This window comes from Cebidichthys violaceus, unplaced genomic scaffold (assembly GCF_023349555.1).
Source record: "Cebidichthys violaceus isolate CVI_PGR_0920_01 unplaced genomic scaffold, fCebVio1.0.p SCAF_370, whole genome shotgun sequence".
NCBI classification, from domain to species: Eukaryota; Metazoa; Chordata; class Actinopteri; order Perciformes; family Stichaeidae; genus Cebidichthys; species Cebidichthys violaceus.
Genome location: NW_027176562.1, coordinates 1,662 through 23,749, shown reverse-complemented (window position 1 = coordinate 23,749; position 22,088 = coordinate 1,662). Strand labels below are relative to the sequence as shown.

Here is a 22,088-nt window from a genome sequence, read left to right as displayed (position 1 = left end):
GGTGAAGGGTTAGTCTTTTTAACTGCTGTCCCATCAACAGTCTTTGATAGCTAACTCCTCCGGGTATTAACTTTAACCACTGGTTTTCAACCCTTAAAAGGAAGCAATATCTATTTGCAGCCCCTTGTAATACATGTCTTATAGTATGTCCTCTATTTTATGCCATTTATAACACAACATACATACATAATAAACACTGTGACTTTTTATTGACTTACTATACAATGACTTTTTCAGAGCTCATTTTATAACACTTATTTGACAAACTAAAGCAGAACTTTAAAAAAAATGTTTGGGAACATATATATGACACTATATTAGGACTTTTTATAACATAATATATTACATACTACACTGCATACAGGTACATACAATACATTTAGCTTTAATTACTTTTTCATGGTATACTATACTTTTACTTTTCATGACAGCCTATGAATATGGGGCACAGACCATAGTAGGTTAACTAAGAGGACACAATGTTCTTTTGTTATTTAAATGAGATTTTAAATGACATACCATACCATGATTTTTTTATGACATAGTGTACTATGACTTATTTAAGCCATTTTTATGACGTCCTGTTGTATGACATATTTATGACTTACTATACTATGTATACTTGACATACTATACTATGATTTTTCATGATATTTTTATGACATGTTTATGATATAATATGATTTTATAACATTGTTTTATGACAAACTATACCCTTTCTTTTGATGACATACTATACATACTGTTCTATTAAAACAACGTTTTTATGCCATTTTATGAAAATTCAGTTCAATAGCTTCTATTTTGGACTTTAATCATAGTCTGAGTTATACGGAAAAGTCTAAATTAGATTTTGAACATACAATACTGAATTAAGCCTTGTACATGGGGGACCACTAGGTGAGCTAACAGAACACATGATCGACTGCTTTTTAAATCCATTTTATTTCTATGACATTTTTAAATGCCATTTTGTCTATACTATGACATTTTTATGACTTACGGCACTATGGATATTTATGACATTTTCCTGACTCTATATATATATATATATATATATATATATATATATATATATATATATATATATATATATATATGTATTTTCATACATTACTATTACTTTTTGTAGGACTTATATATGCTACTTTTTCATGACATACTACACTATGACCTTCCTATGCTATATCTTATACATATTGTACTGTGATTTTTTTTTTGACGTTTTTTAAGACATGAACTACAAATATAGCCAAGTCTTGTGTTAGGGAGTTTAGAGATTGTGGTGGAGTAAAGAACCTCCTATAAAGACCCAGCCAAACTATGCTATGACTTTTTATGACATACTATAACAAGATTCTTTATGACATTTTTAACATACTATCCCATGATTTTCTAAAAATAAGATATGGTACATAGTCTCCGTAGCGTCACCCATATGTTTCTGAAGATCCTTTGTGAAAATCAAAGTGGGTGGCTTCCGACACAGCTTAACTCCCAGCTAATCCAAAGAAACGGGCAAAGTTGTCGGTGGAGCTGATGTGGGCCCTGGTGACACAGCAGAGGAGGCAGCTGTGAGCGACCTGACATGGCACCCACCTGTCTCAAAGCATTTCAACATGGGGTCCATGGGGATTGACTCACTTTTGGAGTCAGCCTCAAGTGGCCTTTTTTTAAAGAAGAGCAGCTTTTGACACTACTGCTTCATTTTACATCAGGTTGCCTCTTACTTTTTTTATGACATATATATATATACTATTTTTTTCTATACTATCATCTTTATTGACATTTTTTATTGACATAGCATACACAACTTTTTTACAACATACTATTCTACGTCTTTCTTATGACATTGCTATGCTATACATTTTTTATTACATTTTTTCACATACTTAAAAAAAAATAAAATGAAATATTGCGTACACTATGGCATTTTTTAATACTATTATACAGTTGCAGCTACTGTATAATGTGTGAGGAGTTTAATCAAAAAGTAAAACTCCTCACACATCATTACCAAAAAGTCATTATTCTAATGTCAGGTAGTTTCGATGGACTAATTGTTGTAGACCTAAAACGGAAATCTGTATTTTTTTTCTCAAGAAGCAAGAGTACACAGTCATGCTAGCTTAAAGCATAGTGGTGCTTTAAGCTAAATGCTAACTACAGCATGCTAATGTGCCCACGTTGTCATGGCTAACACGCTTAGCTTAGCTTAGCAGGTTTAATGTTTTCCAACACTTAGTTTTGCATGTTAGTATGCTGCCACTTGCTAACTAGCACTGAATACAAAGTACAACTGAGGCTCGACAGCATGGTTGGATGGTTGGGCCTTAGTGGGATTGTGCAAGTTTCACCCATGAAGCATGGGAGTAGACAACTATCTTTGTCTTGTGTAGCACAAAGGCACTACATCTGCATTCCGTTGTGCAACCCTGTGTTGTACATTGACAATAAATGAACCTTGAATTTGAAATTGACAGTGATTAAACTAACTAATTTATGTAAAGGCAGTCCACGAACTTCCAAATGGCAAAACAAAGCTTATTGATTTTTTTATGCCTCATTACATGCAAAATTACAAATATAAATCTCAAGGTGGCGCCCGAGCAAAAGTCAGGGGATCAACAGCAACGGTAGGATTTGTCCTTTAGGTAATGTGAATGTCTTTACTAAATAATAATATTCGTTGGAATACTAACCGTCAGACGGACTATTCTCTGCACAGAGGCATGCTTTTAGCGTGGCTAAACATTGTAAAATCTTTGAAGCACCTTAGAAATAACAACAATAATAGTAATTTCTGTAGCAGAGCATTTTTTTTCCTTATGTTTTATCTTATTAATTATCTCACAGCCCCTTAGATTCTTTCAACAACGCCTTGGAGACTTCTCAACCCTGGTTTGAGAACCATTGCCTTGAATGAATTCTGTTCACTTTTCCTTCCTCAGACATTTTCAATCCAATCTATAACTCATTTACACGAATACATGTCCTGTAAGCAAATCCTGTCAGAGAAAGAAAACACATAACAAATTCAAATTGTTTCCCCCTGGCGTAAATCAAACGGCGGACAGGTCCAGAGCAGGGCTCACACTAATCTGAGCCTGGTGTCATGTGTACGCTGGCTACATATTCAAGTGTCCTTGTGAAGATAGTATCATTATTTCTCATATCGCCCATATTAATTGGGTCAGCAGCTGCAAGAAGCTTGACCTGTTTTGTTGCTTGGCAACGATTTCCAAAGCATACAGAAACATTTTAACTTGAACTTTTCTCGCAAAACAGATCAGCAACTTGTTCTGATATCTATTGAATCTCACAAAGTGGTCAACAGAAAATAGAGATTCTAACAAATGTATTGATTTATTGGTAACACAAGGTTCAACAGACATACAGCACACTGAGCAAACACTGAAAGGAGATTTCCTGTGCCTGAAGAAAAAACGCACGAACACACAGGAACTTAAGGAAGTGTCAGTTTTGCAACACAATTCAATGAAAACAGTATGAACAACAAAAGAGGAAACCCTCACGTTTAACCTAAACACATTACATCACAAACAGATTAGACCCTCCTCAAGTCCAGAGAGGTTCTGCCCTTTGGTGAGACACAAAAATCTAATGTCCTCATAGAGCTGTAATGTATAAAAGGATAATTACAGAACCAATTATGCTAAATAAATTGACCTCTTCACAGAATGGCCTTTGTCAAAGACAAGTGTAGCAGTACATCTACGCACTTCGCCAGCCTCCAGTGCACACATGCACGCACACACACACACACACACACACACACACACACACACACACACACACAACATGCACTATTAAGTATAAAACATCCTTTACAGACACAAATAGACACCTTTGCTTCCACAATGTACGTACACACACACACACACACACACACACACACACACACACACACACGAAGTCCGGAGTGTACCACCAGAATAATTATGAAGTTTTACAGCTTTATATGTATAAAATCAGGTAATAAATGAATGCATAATAATGAATGAATTACAGGAACATTTAAATGGTGTATTAATAAACTACTTAAAAACATGTGAGCAGAGGACCACCTACAAATGGAATGAAATCCAACCCACAGCAGCAGCAGCAGCAGCAGGCGGAGCTCTGTCTTGCTTTGGATTCAACTTTAAGACGTGTTCACACATCTCTAAGCTCTAAAGAGAAATATTCAATTCAAATGCAATTCTGAAATGAAAACTTGAAATGTTAAAGCAGCAGGTGGATTGTGAGAAACATAATGATAGACAGGAATATGAGTAAATAGAATATAAAAAAACAAACATTTTTTAAATACATTTTGTGAATACATAATTAAATTAAATGTATAATTTAAAGACAGAATACAAAAAATCATTAACTGGCAAATGTTGATGATCTTTTAATCACTATCATTTTACTTTAGTATATAAATATATAAATGCCAGCAAATTTAATGAAATGATTTGAAATTGCCTTCTCGTCAAATTTATTCATCGATTATAATTAAACACGGCAGAAGTCTGTAAATATTCCGGTGGCACCCCCCAGGCTACATATATTTATAATAACGTTGAACAAACTCACAGTTAGGTTGTTATGGAGCAAAGGATGTGGTTATTTTTGATACTTTTTTTGGGAAATCAGTTTCCATGAAATTATAGTACATTACAGTCCATTATGATGCAGAGTGATGCAAGAACACTTAATATCATTCCACTCTGTCGTTCACGAGTATATCTCTGTTAAATTTGCATATCATCTTATGCAGCAATACTTATTCAAAATACAGTATTATTTGGTATCGTTGGTCCAATTTCTATGCAAAGTACTTAATTAAATGTGCCAAACTTTTACAAAGCAGTATAGTTAGTAATGCAGTAATAATTGAGTTAGTATTTGCACCTCACAGCAAAAAACAAACAAACAAACAAACAAACAAAGAGCATACTGTTTTGGACCTAAAGCTCCAAATACTGTTTATGTATTTTAAAGAGACTTCGGCAGTGAACACTTTCAAAGCCAGTGCTGCAGGTTTCAGTTGCGTTTAAACATCAGGGATTTTTTTTTTTTTTTTACACTAGGATAATGTTTCAAATAAATACTTTTGCATGCATTCACCATGACTGCGAAACTATTTCTAAGACTTTTAAGGTTTATCTAGACATAAAGAAAGCCCTGAGCTTTGGAGCACAAGCCTCCCTTGCACTTCAATGGCATGTTTATACCAAGGGCAAAAAACCACCTCTCTGTTGGTATTCAGTCCAGGTGCAGCAGCCACATAAGCAATGATGAGGTGGCTTATTGGTTAACTATTTGATCTTAGCTGATTGCATTTATTATCTCTGCAACGAATATCAAGCGATGGCCTATGAATAAGTCATCAACGTACATTGATGTTCATTAGCATGTCATTTCAACGAGAAGTGAGAGTAAGAGCGACGTCACACGAGAATAACTTAAAATGATAAAGTCTTAGGATCAAATGAAGTAACAATTGTCTGTATGTCATGAAAGCAAATATAAGACATCACTATAGTAGACTGTAACTGGGACATCTTGCATTTTGTTGGTTATAGTATTATATACTGAATGTTTCCATCTGTATCTGAAGATATTATATATCAAGGCACTAGTGTAGCAGTGATACAATAAAATCCACTTGACTGCAGTGTTAAGACTGTAGAAATACTCCTCCGATATAGGCACCAAAATAGCTTCCCGTGACAAAATTGAATTATGAAAATGCAAAATCCGAGTGAGCACCGTGTCAATTAAAAGTTTGCATTCTGTTTTAAAAGAGGTTTTGTTATAAGAATTGGTGCCGTTTTAGAGGCTTTTAAAAAGAGTGTTTTTTTCAAAAATATATTCAAACAAATGCAACTGCAATCATGTCACATCACTTTGTCCTTCTCCTGAATCTCACGGACAGTCTTATCCGAAGAAAAGCGACGGTTTAAGATCTCGAGCTCTCCTTCTCACCCTGCCCACAGTTATGCAGTTCAAAGTTTCAGGAGCTCATGAGGTCACGGAGAGAGCTTATGGACATCAAAGGAGACGGCTGGTTCCTCCTGCTCTGCGCTGTCAATCACAATGCTCGGGTGCGTCTCTTGGGTTTCCATGGAAATGGTCGAGTGCGTGGAGGGCGTCGCTCCGAAGTGCGGCCCGTCCACCGAGAGAAGCATGGGCGTTCCCGCTCGCTTCAGACTGTCGCTCATGGTCATGTGCACCTCCTCCGGCGTCACGCCCATCTCCTTGCTGTACTCCGACGGCGACTTCCTCTTTATCCGCTCATACGTCTTGTCTTGGTTTTCCGGGAAGGTCTCGCTGTCCTGAAATCGCCCGAACAACCAAATGAAGAACCCGAAGAGGACGAACGCCGCCAGGCTCGGGACGAAGGCCAGGCACTTGACGTAGAGGCTGGCCCCGGTGTAGCGGCTGTGAAGGAACATGTCCCGCTCCACATAGGTTAGGTTGCTGTCCGGGTTGATGTTGGTGGAGCGCCACTCATAAGTGAGAGTGCTGTGGTTGAAGAGGACGAGTGTTTCCGGCTCCTCCACTGTAAAGATCTTCTCACCGGGCCCGACATACTGACCGTACTCGTAGGGCTGGTAGAAGATCTGGTTCTTCCACATGTTAAGGTCCAAAATCAGCACAAGGAAGATGATCCCGTAGTTGAACCACTTGCCTGTAAGGAGACACGTGGACTTCTGTTAGATTACGAACAAGGGTATCTTTGACAGCGGAGCAAGGAATAAACATCCATGCACTGTACAGATCATTTCACAGACAGGCAGATTGATGTACAGCGCAAGTCAACTCCAAACAAGATTCAGAGGGCAGAGTCAGACAGATAGATATGCTGTCACCTTCGTTTATCATGAATCCCTCCCCCTTTGCATATCGCTCACGCATCGAGACAGATCCATTTGTAGGCTCTACTTCCTCAACAGTATCTTCTAACGAGATCACTACATTACCACGAGACAGCCCCAGGTTGACTGATAGCAGGCAGATGTCTCCCCGGGCATACGTGACACCTTTCCCTTCCTTTCCCCCCGAGATATGCTGTTAATAAGCTTTTAGTTAAACCAATCACGTCGCGCCGGAGCCATTTCCATAATGCTTAATGGATATGCAATGCATTAGGGTTAACAACCTTTCGCGAATCACTGAGCGTTTGAACAGCTTAACATTTAGCACGGGAACATTGGTTTTGCCTTCTCTTTATGGTTGTGAGTCGGCGTGTGCACGCAGCGGAACAAAATGGAGAAACCGGGAGGACGGTTCCAAATGGGAAATACACTCGCTCTCCGAGAACATTAAGACACGGAGATGAGAGATGAGACTCGCACGGCAGGGAGGAACACGAGGAACAGGGAAAAAAACGCAGTTGCAGCGGCGGAGCCACCTGTGTGCCACATCAGCTACACATGTATAATAAATGGTTGCTGTGGTTTAACCATCAAACTGTTTCCCCTACGGAGGAAAAAGGGAAAAGTAGAGCAGGGAATGCATTTTTTGGTACTCACAATACAATTGAAAAATAGGCCAAAGTATGAGTATGTCTCGCTTTTGGAGCATTTGACTTATCTTCACTATTCAATCAGTCGATGAACATGGGTGTTGATTGACTTAAAGTTAAAAGCTATCTTGTAATGCTAAAGGTACTTTAATGGAACGATGAGATGACGCCGTTGTTGCCGTGGACGTGTCCGCCCGTACCTGTGATATGAATGTGGTACTCCTCTTTAAAGATACTCTTGCAGACAGGAAGCTTGACTTTGACATGCGTTGTTGACATTCCCGGTAGATTCATATCCAGGTCACCCATGAAGTGAGGGAACTCCCAGTCCTGAAACAAACAAACACACTCTGGCATATAAGTGTATCTTACGACCGCGATGATGTAGCCCCAGCTTCAGATTTAAATAACCACATCGGCGTGAAAAATGTCAGCCATGTATCGTGCTTTATTGGGTGTTGAACACTGAACTTTCTCATATTAGCTGATATTAAGTCTCTGCAGAGTCTGTTTGTGCGCTGACCACTGACTGGAGGTCGTAGATTGTAGACTTTGTGTTTACAGGTTGGTGGAGTGTACTAATGTGCACTGGGATTTCAACTTGTCAAAACACATCTAGAGGTTCCCCAAACCGACATGCAGAGGCGGCCCATGCCCTGTGGGGTCACTCGGCTCTTTTTGCTAGTATGCGGTTATATGTGGTGGCCAGTGGCGGTCACTACTCTTGATAAGGTATCCGAAAGAAATAAAGAAATTAAAATCAAGTGAAAGAAATACATTTTTACAGATGGCAAGAACATTTAGAGAGCATATCTTTCTCAAAATGTGTGTCCTGTGAAAACTATGTATTTCCTAAACATAAAGGAACAGTTTATATGAAAAATCACGTATTTGAATATATGTTTTTTCGCTGGACAGTGATGAAATGTAGAAACATGTGCTTCAGTTAGTGTGAGTTAAGAAAATGAATAATGTGTGTACCATCTTAAATTATTTCCCAAACTACTGACTCTAAGTCCTCTGGGGCCTGTAAATGACTTTGTACCATCTGATGTTGGAAATAGCTCCTTCAATTAAAACAAGTTTATTATTGTAAATAAATGCCATAATTGTGAGAAGCATTATGATGGGCTTTATTTTATAGTGACCAAACTGCTACTGTTAAAAGTGCAATACATATATTTTTTATATATACTCATTAACTACTACATTAACTTATGTAACTGTATTTAGTGACACATTGCATTATGAAAATGTGTTATTAAAATGGCACAGATGAAACTAATAGAAATAAAAAATAAATCACACAAAGACTGATGGCAAAGATAATTAAAATGTCTTCAAAACGTCTCTTTCTAAACTAACTTAATCATCTTGCAAATTAGCTTTTATCATCTCGATTACAGGAAAAAAAACACATGGTAAACTTAATTTCAGCATTTTTAATTTTTGATTAGCTCCATTTCCCCTCGGTTCGCGTTATTTGCACAGAGCTTGCTGCATCACACTACCACACGTCTACACTCGCTGTATCCTCATGTGATCCAGAGTCTCCCATGCCACTATCTATGAGCAGCATAACAGCTTGGTGATGGCCCCCTGGATATTAATTAAGTCCTCCACTCCTCTTCCATATCTGCAGTATCTGTTGCTATAACACTAACAGGCATGGCATTTAAGCCATGCACCTCCCTCCCACGAAATAATGAGTCTCTGCTAAAACATATATAGGAAGAGTATACACATATATATATATATATATATATATATATATATATGTATATGGCTTATGGTGTGTATCGGCATATCATCCACGTATGTAAATGTCTATATTCATATGCAAAGGACATAGAAATCGGATATTCAGCTGGGAAATGCAGAAGAAAAACAGTTCAATTATACACAAAACTGTCAAAATAGTAAAACCCAGCTTGGAGGCATATCCAGACAGGTCATTAATTGGGGTATTAATTAGTTTGAGAACAACAACAAGCATTTTTTCTCATGGAGGTGAGAGATTAACTATGGCACCCTGTGCTCTGAGATGGAGGCGAATGAAGCTGTAGGGAGGGCTAAATTTGCGGATGAATTTTTATTGACTGGTGGAACGCAGCGACGGCCGCCAGCGCTTGTGCCGCGTAGCAGCGCAGGCTAACTTGACTCATAAATAACTGTAGTAAAAGTGCTTGCCGTACACTGTGCAGAAAATGAGAAGGGCCCGTCGTAAACAAATCCATGCGAGTGGAGAGTAATATACCGCCAAGTCAGAGGGAGAGGGGAGTCGCCGGACCAGATGTCTCGGGGAGTCAAGCGGAGATGTCAAAATAGGGAATGTGTCCATCACGTCACATCACATCAGTGGCTTCTTCAGAAGGCTGGGAAAGCTGGCCTCAGCAAGACACCAGCATTTTAGTGAGGAAACGCTCGCACACTGTAGGCTGAGCCGTTTCTCTGTATCTGCATAATCACAATCATTGAGTAAATGAATGAGAAAAACACCACAGTGCGAAGTAATTACTGGCCGGAGCAGCCAGAAGACCTCCTTTAAAATAATGAATTGTTTCAATAAATAAGTCTAGAAATCACTTTTAGCTCCAACTCCGGTTCTAATACGTATTACCATGGTAATTACAGTGGTGTCCTTGCCAGGTTTCTGTGGAGTGTATTTGTAACACTGGAAGATGTTCTCCCATGCAGCCTCTTGGTAATAAGCATAATCCACAGAGTAGACGCGTATATTTAGGAGATACCAAATATTAGTCTTGCAGTGTGTCCTCTAATACCCACCAACAAGGCCTCGTGAAATATGTTCATTAAGTATTTGGAGAGGCCGTGGTGAATTAGGCTCGCAGTCAAGCCACATACATGATTGGCCTGCGGTTCTGGCTCCTGGCTAGAGGCGTTAAAAAAAAAAAAAAAAAAAAGGCCTTCTCTCACTCTCTGTCTCTTCAATACAGTTATGTGTTTTTTTTGCCCAGACAAATACATTTGCATATTCATGAGCCACTGACACAGGCTTTATTGATGTACACGCTCCTGTGGGAGGGAGGACATCGGGTGGGAAAAAAAAGGGTGCAAAAAGTGAGGAAAAACTCCAATCTTGTGAGTCATCATTAAAGAAAATAAACTTGGCTCACAGGGGAGGCGGGGAGGAAAGAGTGAGTTCATGGCTGAGGTCTGGGAAAGAGGGATGGAGGGACTGAAAGAGAGGAGATGTAAAAGAGTAAACAACAGTTTGTATTTATCTATGTATTTGTGGGTCTATGTATGTGTATGTGTGTGTGTGTGTGTGTGTGTGTGTGTGTGTGTGTGTGTGTGTGTGTGTGTGTGTGTCCATGCTTTTGTATCCATGCCAACTGAGAGTGATCAAACACCTCTCTCGCTGCTCTGTGCCGCAGTGCCCCATTGATGAATAGGAGGGGAGGGAGGGGGGAGGGACGGGAACTGGCAAGATGGGTACCGAAGTAAGCCAAGAAACCTCCCAGCTCCCTTTTTTTTAATTGGCCTCAGGGGAGCGGTCTACCTGCATGACAATGAGAAGGTCGAAGACCAAGATGAAGGAGGCCAGAAAGGCTCTGGAGACCTCGTCGCTGGGCAGGAAGCCTCGGTTCAGGTGGTCCCAGCTGATCCAGTCAGTACTGATGACCAGAACCACTACCGACGTCAAAGAGAAGAGCACTGTCCTGCAAGGAGAGGAGAGGAAGAAGGGAAGGACGAGAGGAGAGTAGAGGCAAGAGAGGAGAGGAAAGAAGGAAAAGAAACGATAGGAGAGAAGAGGAAACGGAGGAAGAGGAGAGGATGTAAGAAGAGAAAGGAAGAAAAGGAAAAGAGAGGAGAAGAGAGGAAAGAAGAGGCACAGAGATGAGAGGAAAAGAGAAGAGTGGAAGGAGAGAACGAGTGAAACAGAGGAGAGGCAATGAGAAGAGACAAGAGGATGGGAGAGGGAGTAAAAGGAGGGAAGCAGAGGAGAGGGGATGAGTAAAGGGAAGGAAAGAAAGGGGGATAGAGGCAAAGAGACAAAAGAAAAAGGAAAGATAAATCAGTGAATGACGCACATTAAAAAGTACAAGACCATGAAAAATGTTTAAATATAACTTCAAAATTTCAAACTACGTGATGTGATCAGTTAATATTGTATATCTTGGAAGACAAACAGCTCTACTTCCTCACCCACGTCAAATACAAGAAAAGATAAATCAGATAAATCCAGTTTCTCTTTTCATGGACTCAATAATGTATTGAACAACAATTTTACCTGGATTTGAAAAATGGCAGCAGATAAAGCTCCCAGGAAGATGAATGTGCAAAAAAGAAAACGGTGTCTGTTTGTGGATGCAGAGACAAAGCAATTCAAAAACCCTTCTGCATACATATTTCCATGTATTTCCATATTTAACATTGAGCCGAACTATTTCATTCACCTGCATGCAGCAATTGCTTTGTGTTTTTTTTTTTTTCCTGCAATCTTCCATACTCTGAATTGTGTTTATGTCACATTGCTGTAATTCTGCATTAACTGTTTACTAGGAAGCCATGTGAGGAGAGGCACATTGAGAAGGGCTAGTATTATCCTCCACTGTGCATTGTGCCTCAATGTCACCCAGTGATTGCTGTGCGGTTGTGTGCATTCTCCCACCACCACATGTCGGCTGGCTGCATTGCAGAGAGCGGATGCCAGCTCATATCCCATTTCAGCTGCATTTTTTAGGGTTGTATTATTCCACAGCGAGATTCGTTTCCTCAGCTATAGGCCCATTTTTTTTGGCACCGTCTTTTACAATTTGCCACGACCCTTCAGCGCTTATTGACAAGATGTATCCCGCAACGCATTTTAGCAATCATATTTCCAGCTCTGAATTTCAAACGAAAGCTCATCAAACCCGGCATTGATTGGGACAGTGTGAGTCGGGGCATCCGTCAATAAAATGAAGGGCTGCGGGGAAAAAAAAGTCAGAACAATTCCACTGCTTGCATTCTAATCGCAGGTGAATCAATCCCGCGAAAGGAAATGTTAAACACCGCAGGCAAACAGTCCTTGAAGTTAGAGGCATCTAAAGTCCCGACCTCTCTGTGTACGTACCAAACAGATGTCAACCGGCTTCAACCGTATCCTCTTCCCCACGTCCTTCACTTCTCGCCATGACCCTAAAGTGAACCACCGGAGAGGAATCCGCATGTCGCGTTTGACTGACAGCACTGAGCCACTCTGGTGAATGAACACCGCCGGGACCGCACACTGGCGGTGTAATACATCAAAAACAGGGAACGCTTCTACCCGGCCGTCTAGTAATGGCCGCATCAGACATGGTTTGCAGCATTTGTTTAGCAGTTATTTAAGGGTCACAGCTTGTGGTAGGGGAAGTAAAAGGCAGGGCTATGGTTTGCCCCGTGACCTTGCTGTGTCCATTGATTTTCACCCTGTTCTCCTAATTAAAGGTGCTGACACTGAGTGAGGGAAGATTAACACGGCTATTGACTGCGTGTAACCCTGCTGGAGAGACCACATAACCCACACATGTGCGCACACACACACAAACACACACACACACAACAGAGCCTTCTAGGAATATATAATGCATTCTAGTAAGTAAGTAGGTAGAGAAATTGAAGTGAAATCTTATGTGCATGCAGACAAAGATACACATGGGCTCTAAAGATGTAATGATTACTGGTTTTACGAGTGACCAAGGCCAAATTCATGTTTAAAATTGTAATTGTTATTAAAACGGTGTTAGATTAACGCCAGTGTATTAAGTTGAAGTCTGTTCTAAATGAAATAGTGATTCTCTCCTGTTGATAGCTGTCAGCGTAGTTTAGGCTATTTGTTGGTGAACAACTCCTCAAGACCCAAGCCAAGTCTGTCCCGTTTCTCTTTATAATTGTGTTATGACATTTTCATACCGTTTCATCTCTAACGGTCTCACGGAGTTTATCAACGTACCAGAAGAGAAATATCCTGTTGTTGCCTTGCTTCCAGAACCTTCTGGCTGCTTTGCCCCAGTCTGGGTAGTGCTGATCCTGGAGCATCATATCTGTCACCTGCAGAAAGGAAAAACGTACTGAAATGCTTATGAAGAATGGATGTAGAGGACGTTAAGCCAGTTTAGCTGAGCTTTCCATGAAGACTGAAAACAGAGGCAAACCGCAAGCTGTGTTTAAAGGTAATATTCAGTATATAAAGAACACTAATTAACAGGTTAATGCTACACTATTTCCTATTTCCTAATTCCTTCCTGGAAGTTACTTTAATCCATCTTTTGGTCACCAATACATTTGAATTATTGAACTGTTTTATGAATATAATTATGCAAAATGATGAACAATTCCAAATGACACAGGTTATAAACACACACAAGACAAGTGATTATATGGCTATTTATGTTCATCTATTAAATAATTGACACTGAATAACACTTTATCTGTGATTAAACACTAATGAGTCTGTAATAACTTTCAATAAATATTGACTTAATTATTATTAATGTTGACGTTGTACCTGTCTATCCACTGCTGATAACAGTTGGTGATAATGTCTTCACATGATTCATCTTAATGGCATTACTAATAATCAATAGTAGATTTTGCTAAGTGGATACAGAGTTGTATCAGAGAGCACGTTAACCGCGAGTATAATAATTCCCTCTGTATTCTTTGAGCCGAGGCACTGCTGCAGGAGCAAGGTCAGTTCGTCAATAAAGCGCCTCGCTGCAGTTACTGTAGCTCATGTTGAAAGAGGGATTTGAATCAGGCAGTGTGTTCGAGATGTTTCTGCCGTTGCAGCATTGTGGAAAAACAGACACTTCCTGTTCGCTCATCTCGTGAAGACACACTGTAAATCTGCAAGGCGAGGGAGACACAGAGGTCATCTTCAAAGTGCCTTGTTGAATTAATCGAATATAAAAAACCTTGTGGGTAATTTTTGGAATCAGCACTTTGACTTGGCCCAACTTTTTTTCTCACTCACTCACACACACACACACACACACACACACACACACACACACACACACACACACACACACACACACACACACACCTACACACAATCTCGCTGTCTCCCTGATTCACCTTCTCACTTGCTGCTTCCCCTGTCTCCCTTCTGACCAGGCTTCTACATTTCCCTTTCCCCTTCACCTCTGTTTCTTTCTCCTCCCCCTCCTCCCTCCTCCTCCTCCTCCTCCTCCCCCTCTCCCGTCTCTCCTTCCACCCGCTCTCTTTCTCTGCAGTATGTACTCTAGAATACTAATGTGACCGGTGAGGGAGCTTGTCAAGTTGTCTCAGCTGTGTGCATGTCGGTGCCAGAGCCCCACTCCTCCCACCACAGGTAGTCCACTCCCGCTGGAGCTCTCCTCCTCTCTTTATGTTGACAAATGAACAGAGGTAGGTTTCTCCTCCAACACACTCTGCACCTCCCTGTGCATTCATTGTTTCCTCCGACCCATCTTAGATCAAACTGCTTGTTACTCTGAGGATTTGGTAGCAGATTGAACTGGATCGGCACAGGGAGCTTTAAGGGTGTGTCTTATGACGGTTGAGAGAATACACCTGACCTAGTATTTAGAGGAGTGTGTGAAGAACCATGTATCTTCCATATGATTTTAATTTACTATAACTGTGGATGAATAAAACATTTAAGTTCAGCCTGAGCTGCTAATTAGCTCATTTAAAAGGGTGTATCCATCGTACTTTGGCCCTAAAAAGCTATCTCCAATGTATCCTCTCAGAGTGTGGCTGCAGAGCTGGTTGTGTGAGGGTTAAAGTCTGTGCATGGACAGTACAGCATCAGAACAGTTACATTTGGGTTTAATTACCTCAAAAAACAGGCTTTGGCTGATGTGAGGCATCCATGTTTGTTTGCTTTTTCAGGCACTTCAATGAGCACCAAATCCAAACGATTAGAGCAGTTGGAAAAATGTAATAATCACGGTTGTGATTTAGATTTTTTAGAAGTCAGAAAATGGTAATTATGGTAAATCCAATAAGACATGTACATGAAATACTTCCTCAGCCACTGCTATGCTTTGAGCTGAATGCTAAAAAACAAATATTAACATACAATTAGCAAGCTAAAGTGCTAACGCTTACAGCTAGCTAATAGCTAACGTCAGATGTTACCGGATGTTAACATGCTGACGTTTTGCATAACACTTTGGTGAGTATCATACCTCAATACTTTTTTGTACCAGCAGACATTTTTCAATATCAACAACTGACAAAAACGTTTAAATGTGAGAACTTGACCTTGCATTAAATGAAAACACATTGTTATATTTAAGGGGTAGGAGCATATGAATACATACTTCTTCCTACTCCTTTTTGGACATGTGATATATATTGATTTTTTATTCTGGTTATTCGTTACATGTTGAATAAAAACAATCTATCTTATATTTATAGGTATGGAACAAATTATCGTTTTCATAACAGTACCAAAAATTGTTTAGCATGTTGATGTAGCATACTAATGTTCTGCAATTTAGCAATATTGAATATTTCCTTTCACGAGTGCAAACGTCTCTAATGTCTTTGGAGCCTCACCATCCAGGCAGTGACAAAGTCTCCCATCCACGTCCCCACTGCAGCAATCTTCATGAAGCTCTCATTCCTGATGCCCATGGAGTCCGTCACCATGTGAGGCCTGTGAGGAAAGAAGAGCAAGAATGAAAAGGACATAAAAAAAAATGAAGTAAATGTTATGAGGGAGGCAGACACGGAAGGGGGCAACAAGACTCACAAAACGAGCCAATAGAGGGAGAGTCAGTGCAGGACGAAGAGAAAACGGTCACTGCCGCTAAGTATCGTGATACTAGCTGTCAGAGTCAATCAATATCAATCTGATCCTGTGAAAACAATGAGCGATGGCTCTACCTTCCGTTAAGCCCTGAGGATTGTAAACAATTTACACCAGCGCAATGGAATTTATGCACTAGCACCGCTTTCATTTGGTCCTGTAGTGTTTTGCAAATTATCCATTTGTTTGGCAAATTTGTCTCATGTCTAGTCGATTTCAAATCAACACAGCCATCCCAAAGAGACCCCCCCCCCCCCCTATTAATGCACTAGATCTGACTGAGCTCAGTTAACATCAACTGCAGCAGCACAGAAGCAAAACATAGACTAGGTCAAGACATGCCATTAGTGAGACAATCTCACATGGAATAGTATCTGATAAGAAATGACATGCTTTCTTTTGGAATCCTAGTTATGCCTTCATCTCTGTACAGTAAGTGAAGATGAGAAGCTTTTGTTCAGCCCCACAAACCCACCCACACAACACACAACACACTCTCTTACACACACACACACACACACACACACACACACACACACACACACACACACACACACACACACACACACACACACACACACACACACACACACACACCACATCACTCCGTTTTCTCCAGGTAATGGCGCAGGGAGGGAGGAAAAGTGGGTCAGTCGCCTCCTATATGGGACCCGTGCCGGGGAGAACAGAGGGGAGCGAGGAGGCCTGTTTGATCTCCTGGCAGCCAGTGTCTTAGAGGCTGAGTTGAGCAGGTGGGCACCCATCACCTCCCACCACCTCAAGCCCCATCTCACCCCCCACAGGTCACCATCATGAATATAATAGACGGCGATGGATAGGGCTCTGGCTGTGCTTTCAAGGGGTCGTATTTGAAGTCAATGGCTTCATTCGTCTTTGTTTTCCCCCGGCCATTTTCTGGCCGCCAGCAGACACCAATAAAAATGTTTTCTGTTGCACAAAGGGGCTCTGGAAAAAAAATCTCACCTACAACCTGCTGGTGTACATTTCCTTCCCTCGCTCTATAAATGCTTCATTTTCATTTCCTTTAGCTGATTGCATTAAAAGTTCCATGTGGCGTGCTGTTCACTCTGTAAATGAGTCGTTGTCAGACAAGTCTAAACAATCTCTTGAGAAGCAATGGAGGGTAATCCTTTGAAGTTATTAGCTAATGTAGCAGCTTTAATAGGTGTTCATTTTGAATTCATGTTAATTGCTCGTGCCTTTTTCACATTATGCATGAGTCTGGACCTGAGAAGCATAACAAATGCTCATATGCGACGCAAAAACGATGATGACCGATTGTGGCGAACCAGTGACCCAAAATGTCAAAACTACCCGTTGACTGCAATTGTGCGCAAAATACTCTTTCCTTGGAAGGAAACATTATAAATCATTTTTTGTCAATGCAGCACGCATTTAACAGATTTGACAGGATTTTATTGACGAAAACGTGCAGTACTGCGGGTGACGTATTGCCTCGCTCAAGCCCGCAAATAAAACAGCCTTGATTGGAATGGCGATTTATATCTGCATTAAGTCAGTTAGACATTCAGCGGCTTGGCACTGCTCCAGTTACCAAGGGGATCCCATTGGGAGTCATTTAGCCGCAGCGAAATACTGATCGATACTTCTGGAAATGCTGTCTGGCACCACATGCAAGGCTTTAAATCTAAAAAAAAAAAAAAAAAAAACCCTTACCCCGCCGCCAACCCCTGCCCTTCTCACATATTTAATTGAGCAAATGTTACCCCTGTGCTGAAAGAGATGGTTTTATTTTTTTGCAGAGCACCTATGATGAGTTTGGGGACTCTTCGCACTGCATGATCAGAGGCAGAACTCTCTGACTTATTCATGCTGACTGAAAATTTAATGGCCTTTAGAGCCGGATGACCTAATGAGAGAATTCAGTGTAGTGGAACATCAGTACAGTAGCACCATGAATAATCGGCCCCAAAATGGCCCCCGTGGCTTAATCGCAGAGGCAGTGGCAGCGCCAGCAACGGCCGGCTCAGCCAGCTCTGACCCCCCCTGTGGAATGTTATCAGGTTTCCCACACTTGTTCGGACAAAATACTCAAGGACGTGTCAATGCCTTTCAAAAGTCTTGTTCCATCACATGCAAGAAATTACAATTTTGCGCTACAGAGGGTACAGAGTTATGGAGTTATGAGTTTGGACATTACCCCTGTGTGACATTGACATGAAAAAGGCCATTTTAAAAGTGGTCATCTGCAGGATCATTGCATTTTTATTTTTGCTTTAATTATCTCAAGTGCTTAGAAATCATCGTCATATTTAAGAGATTGCATGGTTAGAAATTGTGGATAGCAATATCTCTTTCTTCGTATATTACTTTGACTTGTGCTGGTACTAGTGTTCGGAAGCTTGCAGCTTTCTCGAGAACCGCTCATGAGCAAAACACCTCCCGTGACGTAGTTGCATCCCCTGGCAATGCTAGAGAATGCGCGCCATTTGGGTACAAAAGCTCACCCAAACATGCTGTCCAGCGGTATAATATGGTAGCGCTGTAGCCAGGTAGTGCAACAGCTAACAGAGGACCCGTCTCAATACACTGTGTTCACAATGCCCTCCTAATAAATATGTCCTGAAGATCTCAAGAGCTCGCTCTGCATGTCCTTGAGTTCTCAGCAATACAACTGCCAAAGTGTGAAGTGGAGCAGACGAGCGGTTGTTGAGAAACTCGCAGGACAGACAGAGACTCCTTTCTTTTTAGTTTGATAAAGCTTCAGTTTGTGACAGCACTCCTCTTTTCCTAGTCTGTTTTGCTAATACGGCACATGCTTGTATTATAATTCTTCCATCTATATTCACTCCAGTCAAATGGATCTCCTACTGTGCACCAGATTGTTTTTTTTTATTTATAATTATGTATCAGTTGAATATTGTTTTATATTGTTATTATGTTTTGATAGACTGGGCAGTAATTCAGTATTATTGTGTTGGAGCATGCTGTTATAGTCACAGCTTTTTAATAAGGTGCAACAATGTACGGCTGCAACTAATGATTATTTGTATGATTGATAATTCTGCAGATTATTTCATTTATTGACCCATCCAAAAGAAACTAACTAGCTAAAATACCAACTATATCATCCCAGAGAACAAGGTGGTAGAAATAGCTTGTTTTGTCTGATTTACAGTCCCAAACCCCAACATGATCAGTTTAATAGAACATATGACACAGAAAAGGTTCCCCACATGTTTTTCAGTTTTTTACTTAGAGGGTGACTGAAATGGTTACTCGGTCATCAAAATAACTGGCAATTAATTTTCAGTTTATTGAGTAATTGATTAATTATTGACAAATTCTTCTGGCTCTTATACAATGATTTAAATCATGTCTGGAATTTTAACTTTAAAAGAAGCTTAAACAGTTATCAAACTTTGTTTGCTATTGAATTGGTGTTTTTTTTATCGCAGCAGTTATCTTTAACAACCTGCAGCACAGTGCCAAAAACACTTCTGCAATAGCACTTTCTAATATTCCATATATTAATTAATTCAAAGATAAAAGTTTATGGTTTAATATATTTATTTTTGTAATCAAATTCTCAACCTAAGGATTTCCAAGGCCCATGGGAGCCTTGGTGATTAAGCTTATAAAACAGCATGCTGAGAGAACTTTCCCTCCTCGGAGTCGTCAATACTCTGAGCTCCATTTGTCTTGTTTTCACTGTCCATTTGGACGTATAGGCCTTCATGCAGGCTTGTATAATCTTGTTTTCTCTGTCAGGCAGCCAGTGATTTAGAGGCCATGGTAACTAAGTGACCCCTTCTGCCCTGTAAAGGCTGGACTCATTTAGAACATTAAATTGCGACCTTGGCTGGCTCCACATTGAAATGCATTGCCTGCACAACAGCGTCATATTTACAGTATAACACTGAGCAGCACTAGTTACCAGGGCGCATAAAGCTGTCAATACACACTCTTTTCACTATCACTACAGCATCTCTCAAGGCAACTTGCTTCAATCTCAATTCATCACTCAGCACAGAGTGAGCCCACATATTGTATTATACTGGCTGGAGATTGAGTCCTTTAGTCCTTATCCTTCCCTTAGCTCAGGAGTAGGAGTGAATGCAATCGGGCAATATCCTGGACGGCCCTCCAGTCCCCCTATGAGCTTTGGATCAGGACAGAAAGGTCCAAAACCAGGTCTCCCTGCACCTTTACATTGATTTACAAGCACACTAGTAACCTCCGTCAAATTAAACGACACAATACGTCATTTTAGAACAATATAGAGAGCCGTTTTCTGACCTGACACTCCTATCAGGAATACATTATTTATGCGTGTCTTTCAAAACTGTCATGAATCACTGTTGCAAAAATAAATGATGTGACGCTATTTTCAAGGTTTGGTTAAGGCACGAATATGACTTGGTTGTGTTTAGGGAAACATCACGGTTTGGGTGATTTTGTATTACTTAGTTAAGGTTAGGGGTCCTTAGAGGTTATTATAAACCAAAATTGATTGTCAGTAGGAAACAGGAAACGAACAGCAGTCCCCTGAGATAAAGTACGGCATTTTGTCAACCCATCCATTGATCTTGACCTCCTTCCTCTGCAGAATTTGCCGCTCTGTGATCACGTCACCTGATTTACACCGATGGACAAGAGTCATTATTATTTTACTTTAATTTGTTATCTTCAGCCTCCTGGTCATGTTTTGCACATGCAAACACCATATTCTTGTTTCAGAAATCTGAATATACTAACTGGAGAACTTCACCATTCTTACAGGTTCTTTGCTAAATCCAAGACATGAAGCAGGTAGTCAGTGAAGAAAAGACAAATATAATTACCAATGCAATGTCTACATGCTGAAATATCAGCAAAAGTCAGAAGATTAGAAGGAGGAATCAAAGCAAAAATCAAAGACACGCCAGCACTTGACGTACAAAGATGATCAAAAACCTGGATGATATTAGAATCATGTAAACTGGGACATGAACATATGTTTCTCTAGCTTTCATTAAAACAATCTGAACATGATCATGTCAAAGAACTCACTTAAAAAAGCTACCTTACACATATTATCACTAGCAGAAAACTCATTGTGTATTAAATCATATTTTTTGTTGAGAAGTAGAATGTTTTCGTAATTTTTTATTTTTTATTTTTTTTTTTACAATTTCAACAATAACATTAAAATTCAAGCATTTTATACAACTGGTAAGAAAATGTGAAGCTTTGAAAGACTGGCACGCTATCAGGTACTAGTAGTACTGAAACACAATGTAGAGATGGAAAAGACCGACTGTGGCATTACACACAAACATGAACACATGCATGGACCATCCATCTGTCCTGCCACAGCACTGCGCCCCACCTTCCATCTACACATACGCTTACATTCATCTATAATATAATACATATCGCATATATTCCCGGTGGAGGCGCACCGCCGTCAAGGTTGTCATGTGTATTGTTTACAATGTGGCCGTTTCTCTTCATGTGACAGTGAGGTATGAGGGGGACGACTGGGCTGCAGCCACCGCTGATGCTCCTCCCCTCTGTCCCACAAAACAGCAGGATAATAAAATGAGAGAGGAAATGACCGACTTCACCGCTTCATCTAGCACACAGTCTGTTTCAGAGGTATTTCCGAGAGCCGAGAAAATGACTTTGATGGAAACGCTTTACACGTACTAAATACTCGATAAATAAGTAATGAGTCATTTTCAAGACACCGACGTAATGTGCATGTGTAGGAGTGTGAACGACCGCAGTAGA

General features: G+C 40.4%; 1 protein-coding gene across 1 annotated transcript; it reads right to left on the bottom strand.

Moving 5' to 3' along the window:
• Window positions 1–4,944: 4,944 nt before the first annotated feature.
• LOC137884298 (transmembrane protein 117-like) lies at window positions 4,945–16,540 on the bottom strand. The gene is made up of 5 exons (XM_068726045.1): window positions 16,079–16,540; window positions 13,482–13,579; window positions 11,064–11,223; window positions 7,741–7,870; window positions 4,945–6,703 (listed from the first exon to the last, which is right to left on the bottom strand). The coding sequence occupies exons 1-5, from the start codon at window positions 16,211–16,213 to the stop codon at window positions 6,042–6,044; spliced, it is 1,185 nt and encodes a 394-aa protein (XP_068582146.1). The 5' UTR covers window positions 16,214–16,540; the 3' UTR covers window positions 4,945–6,041.
• Window positions 16,541–22,088: the final 5,548 nt, after the last annotated feature.

Coding starts and splice junctions, on each gene's coding strand:
- LOC137884298 (XM_068726045.1), bottom strand. CDS start 16,213: ATGTCCTTTTCATTCTTGCTCTTCTTTCCTCACAGGCCTCACATGGTG. Junction 11,224..13,481: donor AACAGGATATTTCTCTTCTG/GTACGTTGATAA, acceptor CTCTCCTTGCAG/GACAGTGCTCTTCTCTTTGA. Junction 6,704..7,740: donor GTACCACATTCATATCACAG/GTACGGGCGGAC, acceptor GTCTCCTTACAG/GCAAGTGGTTCAACTACGGG.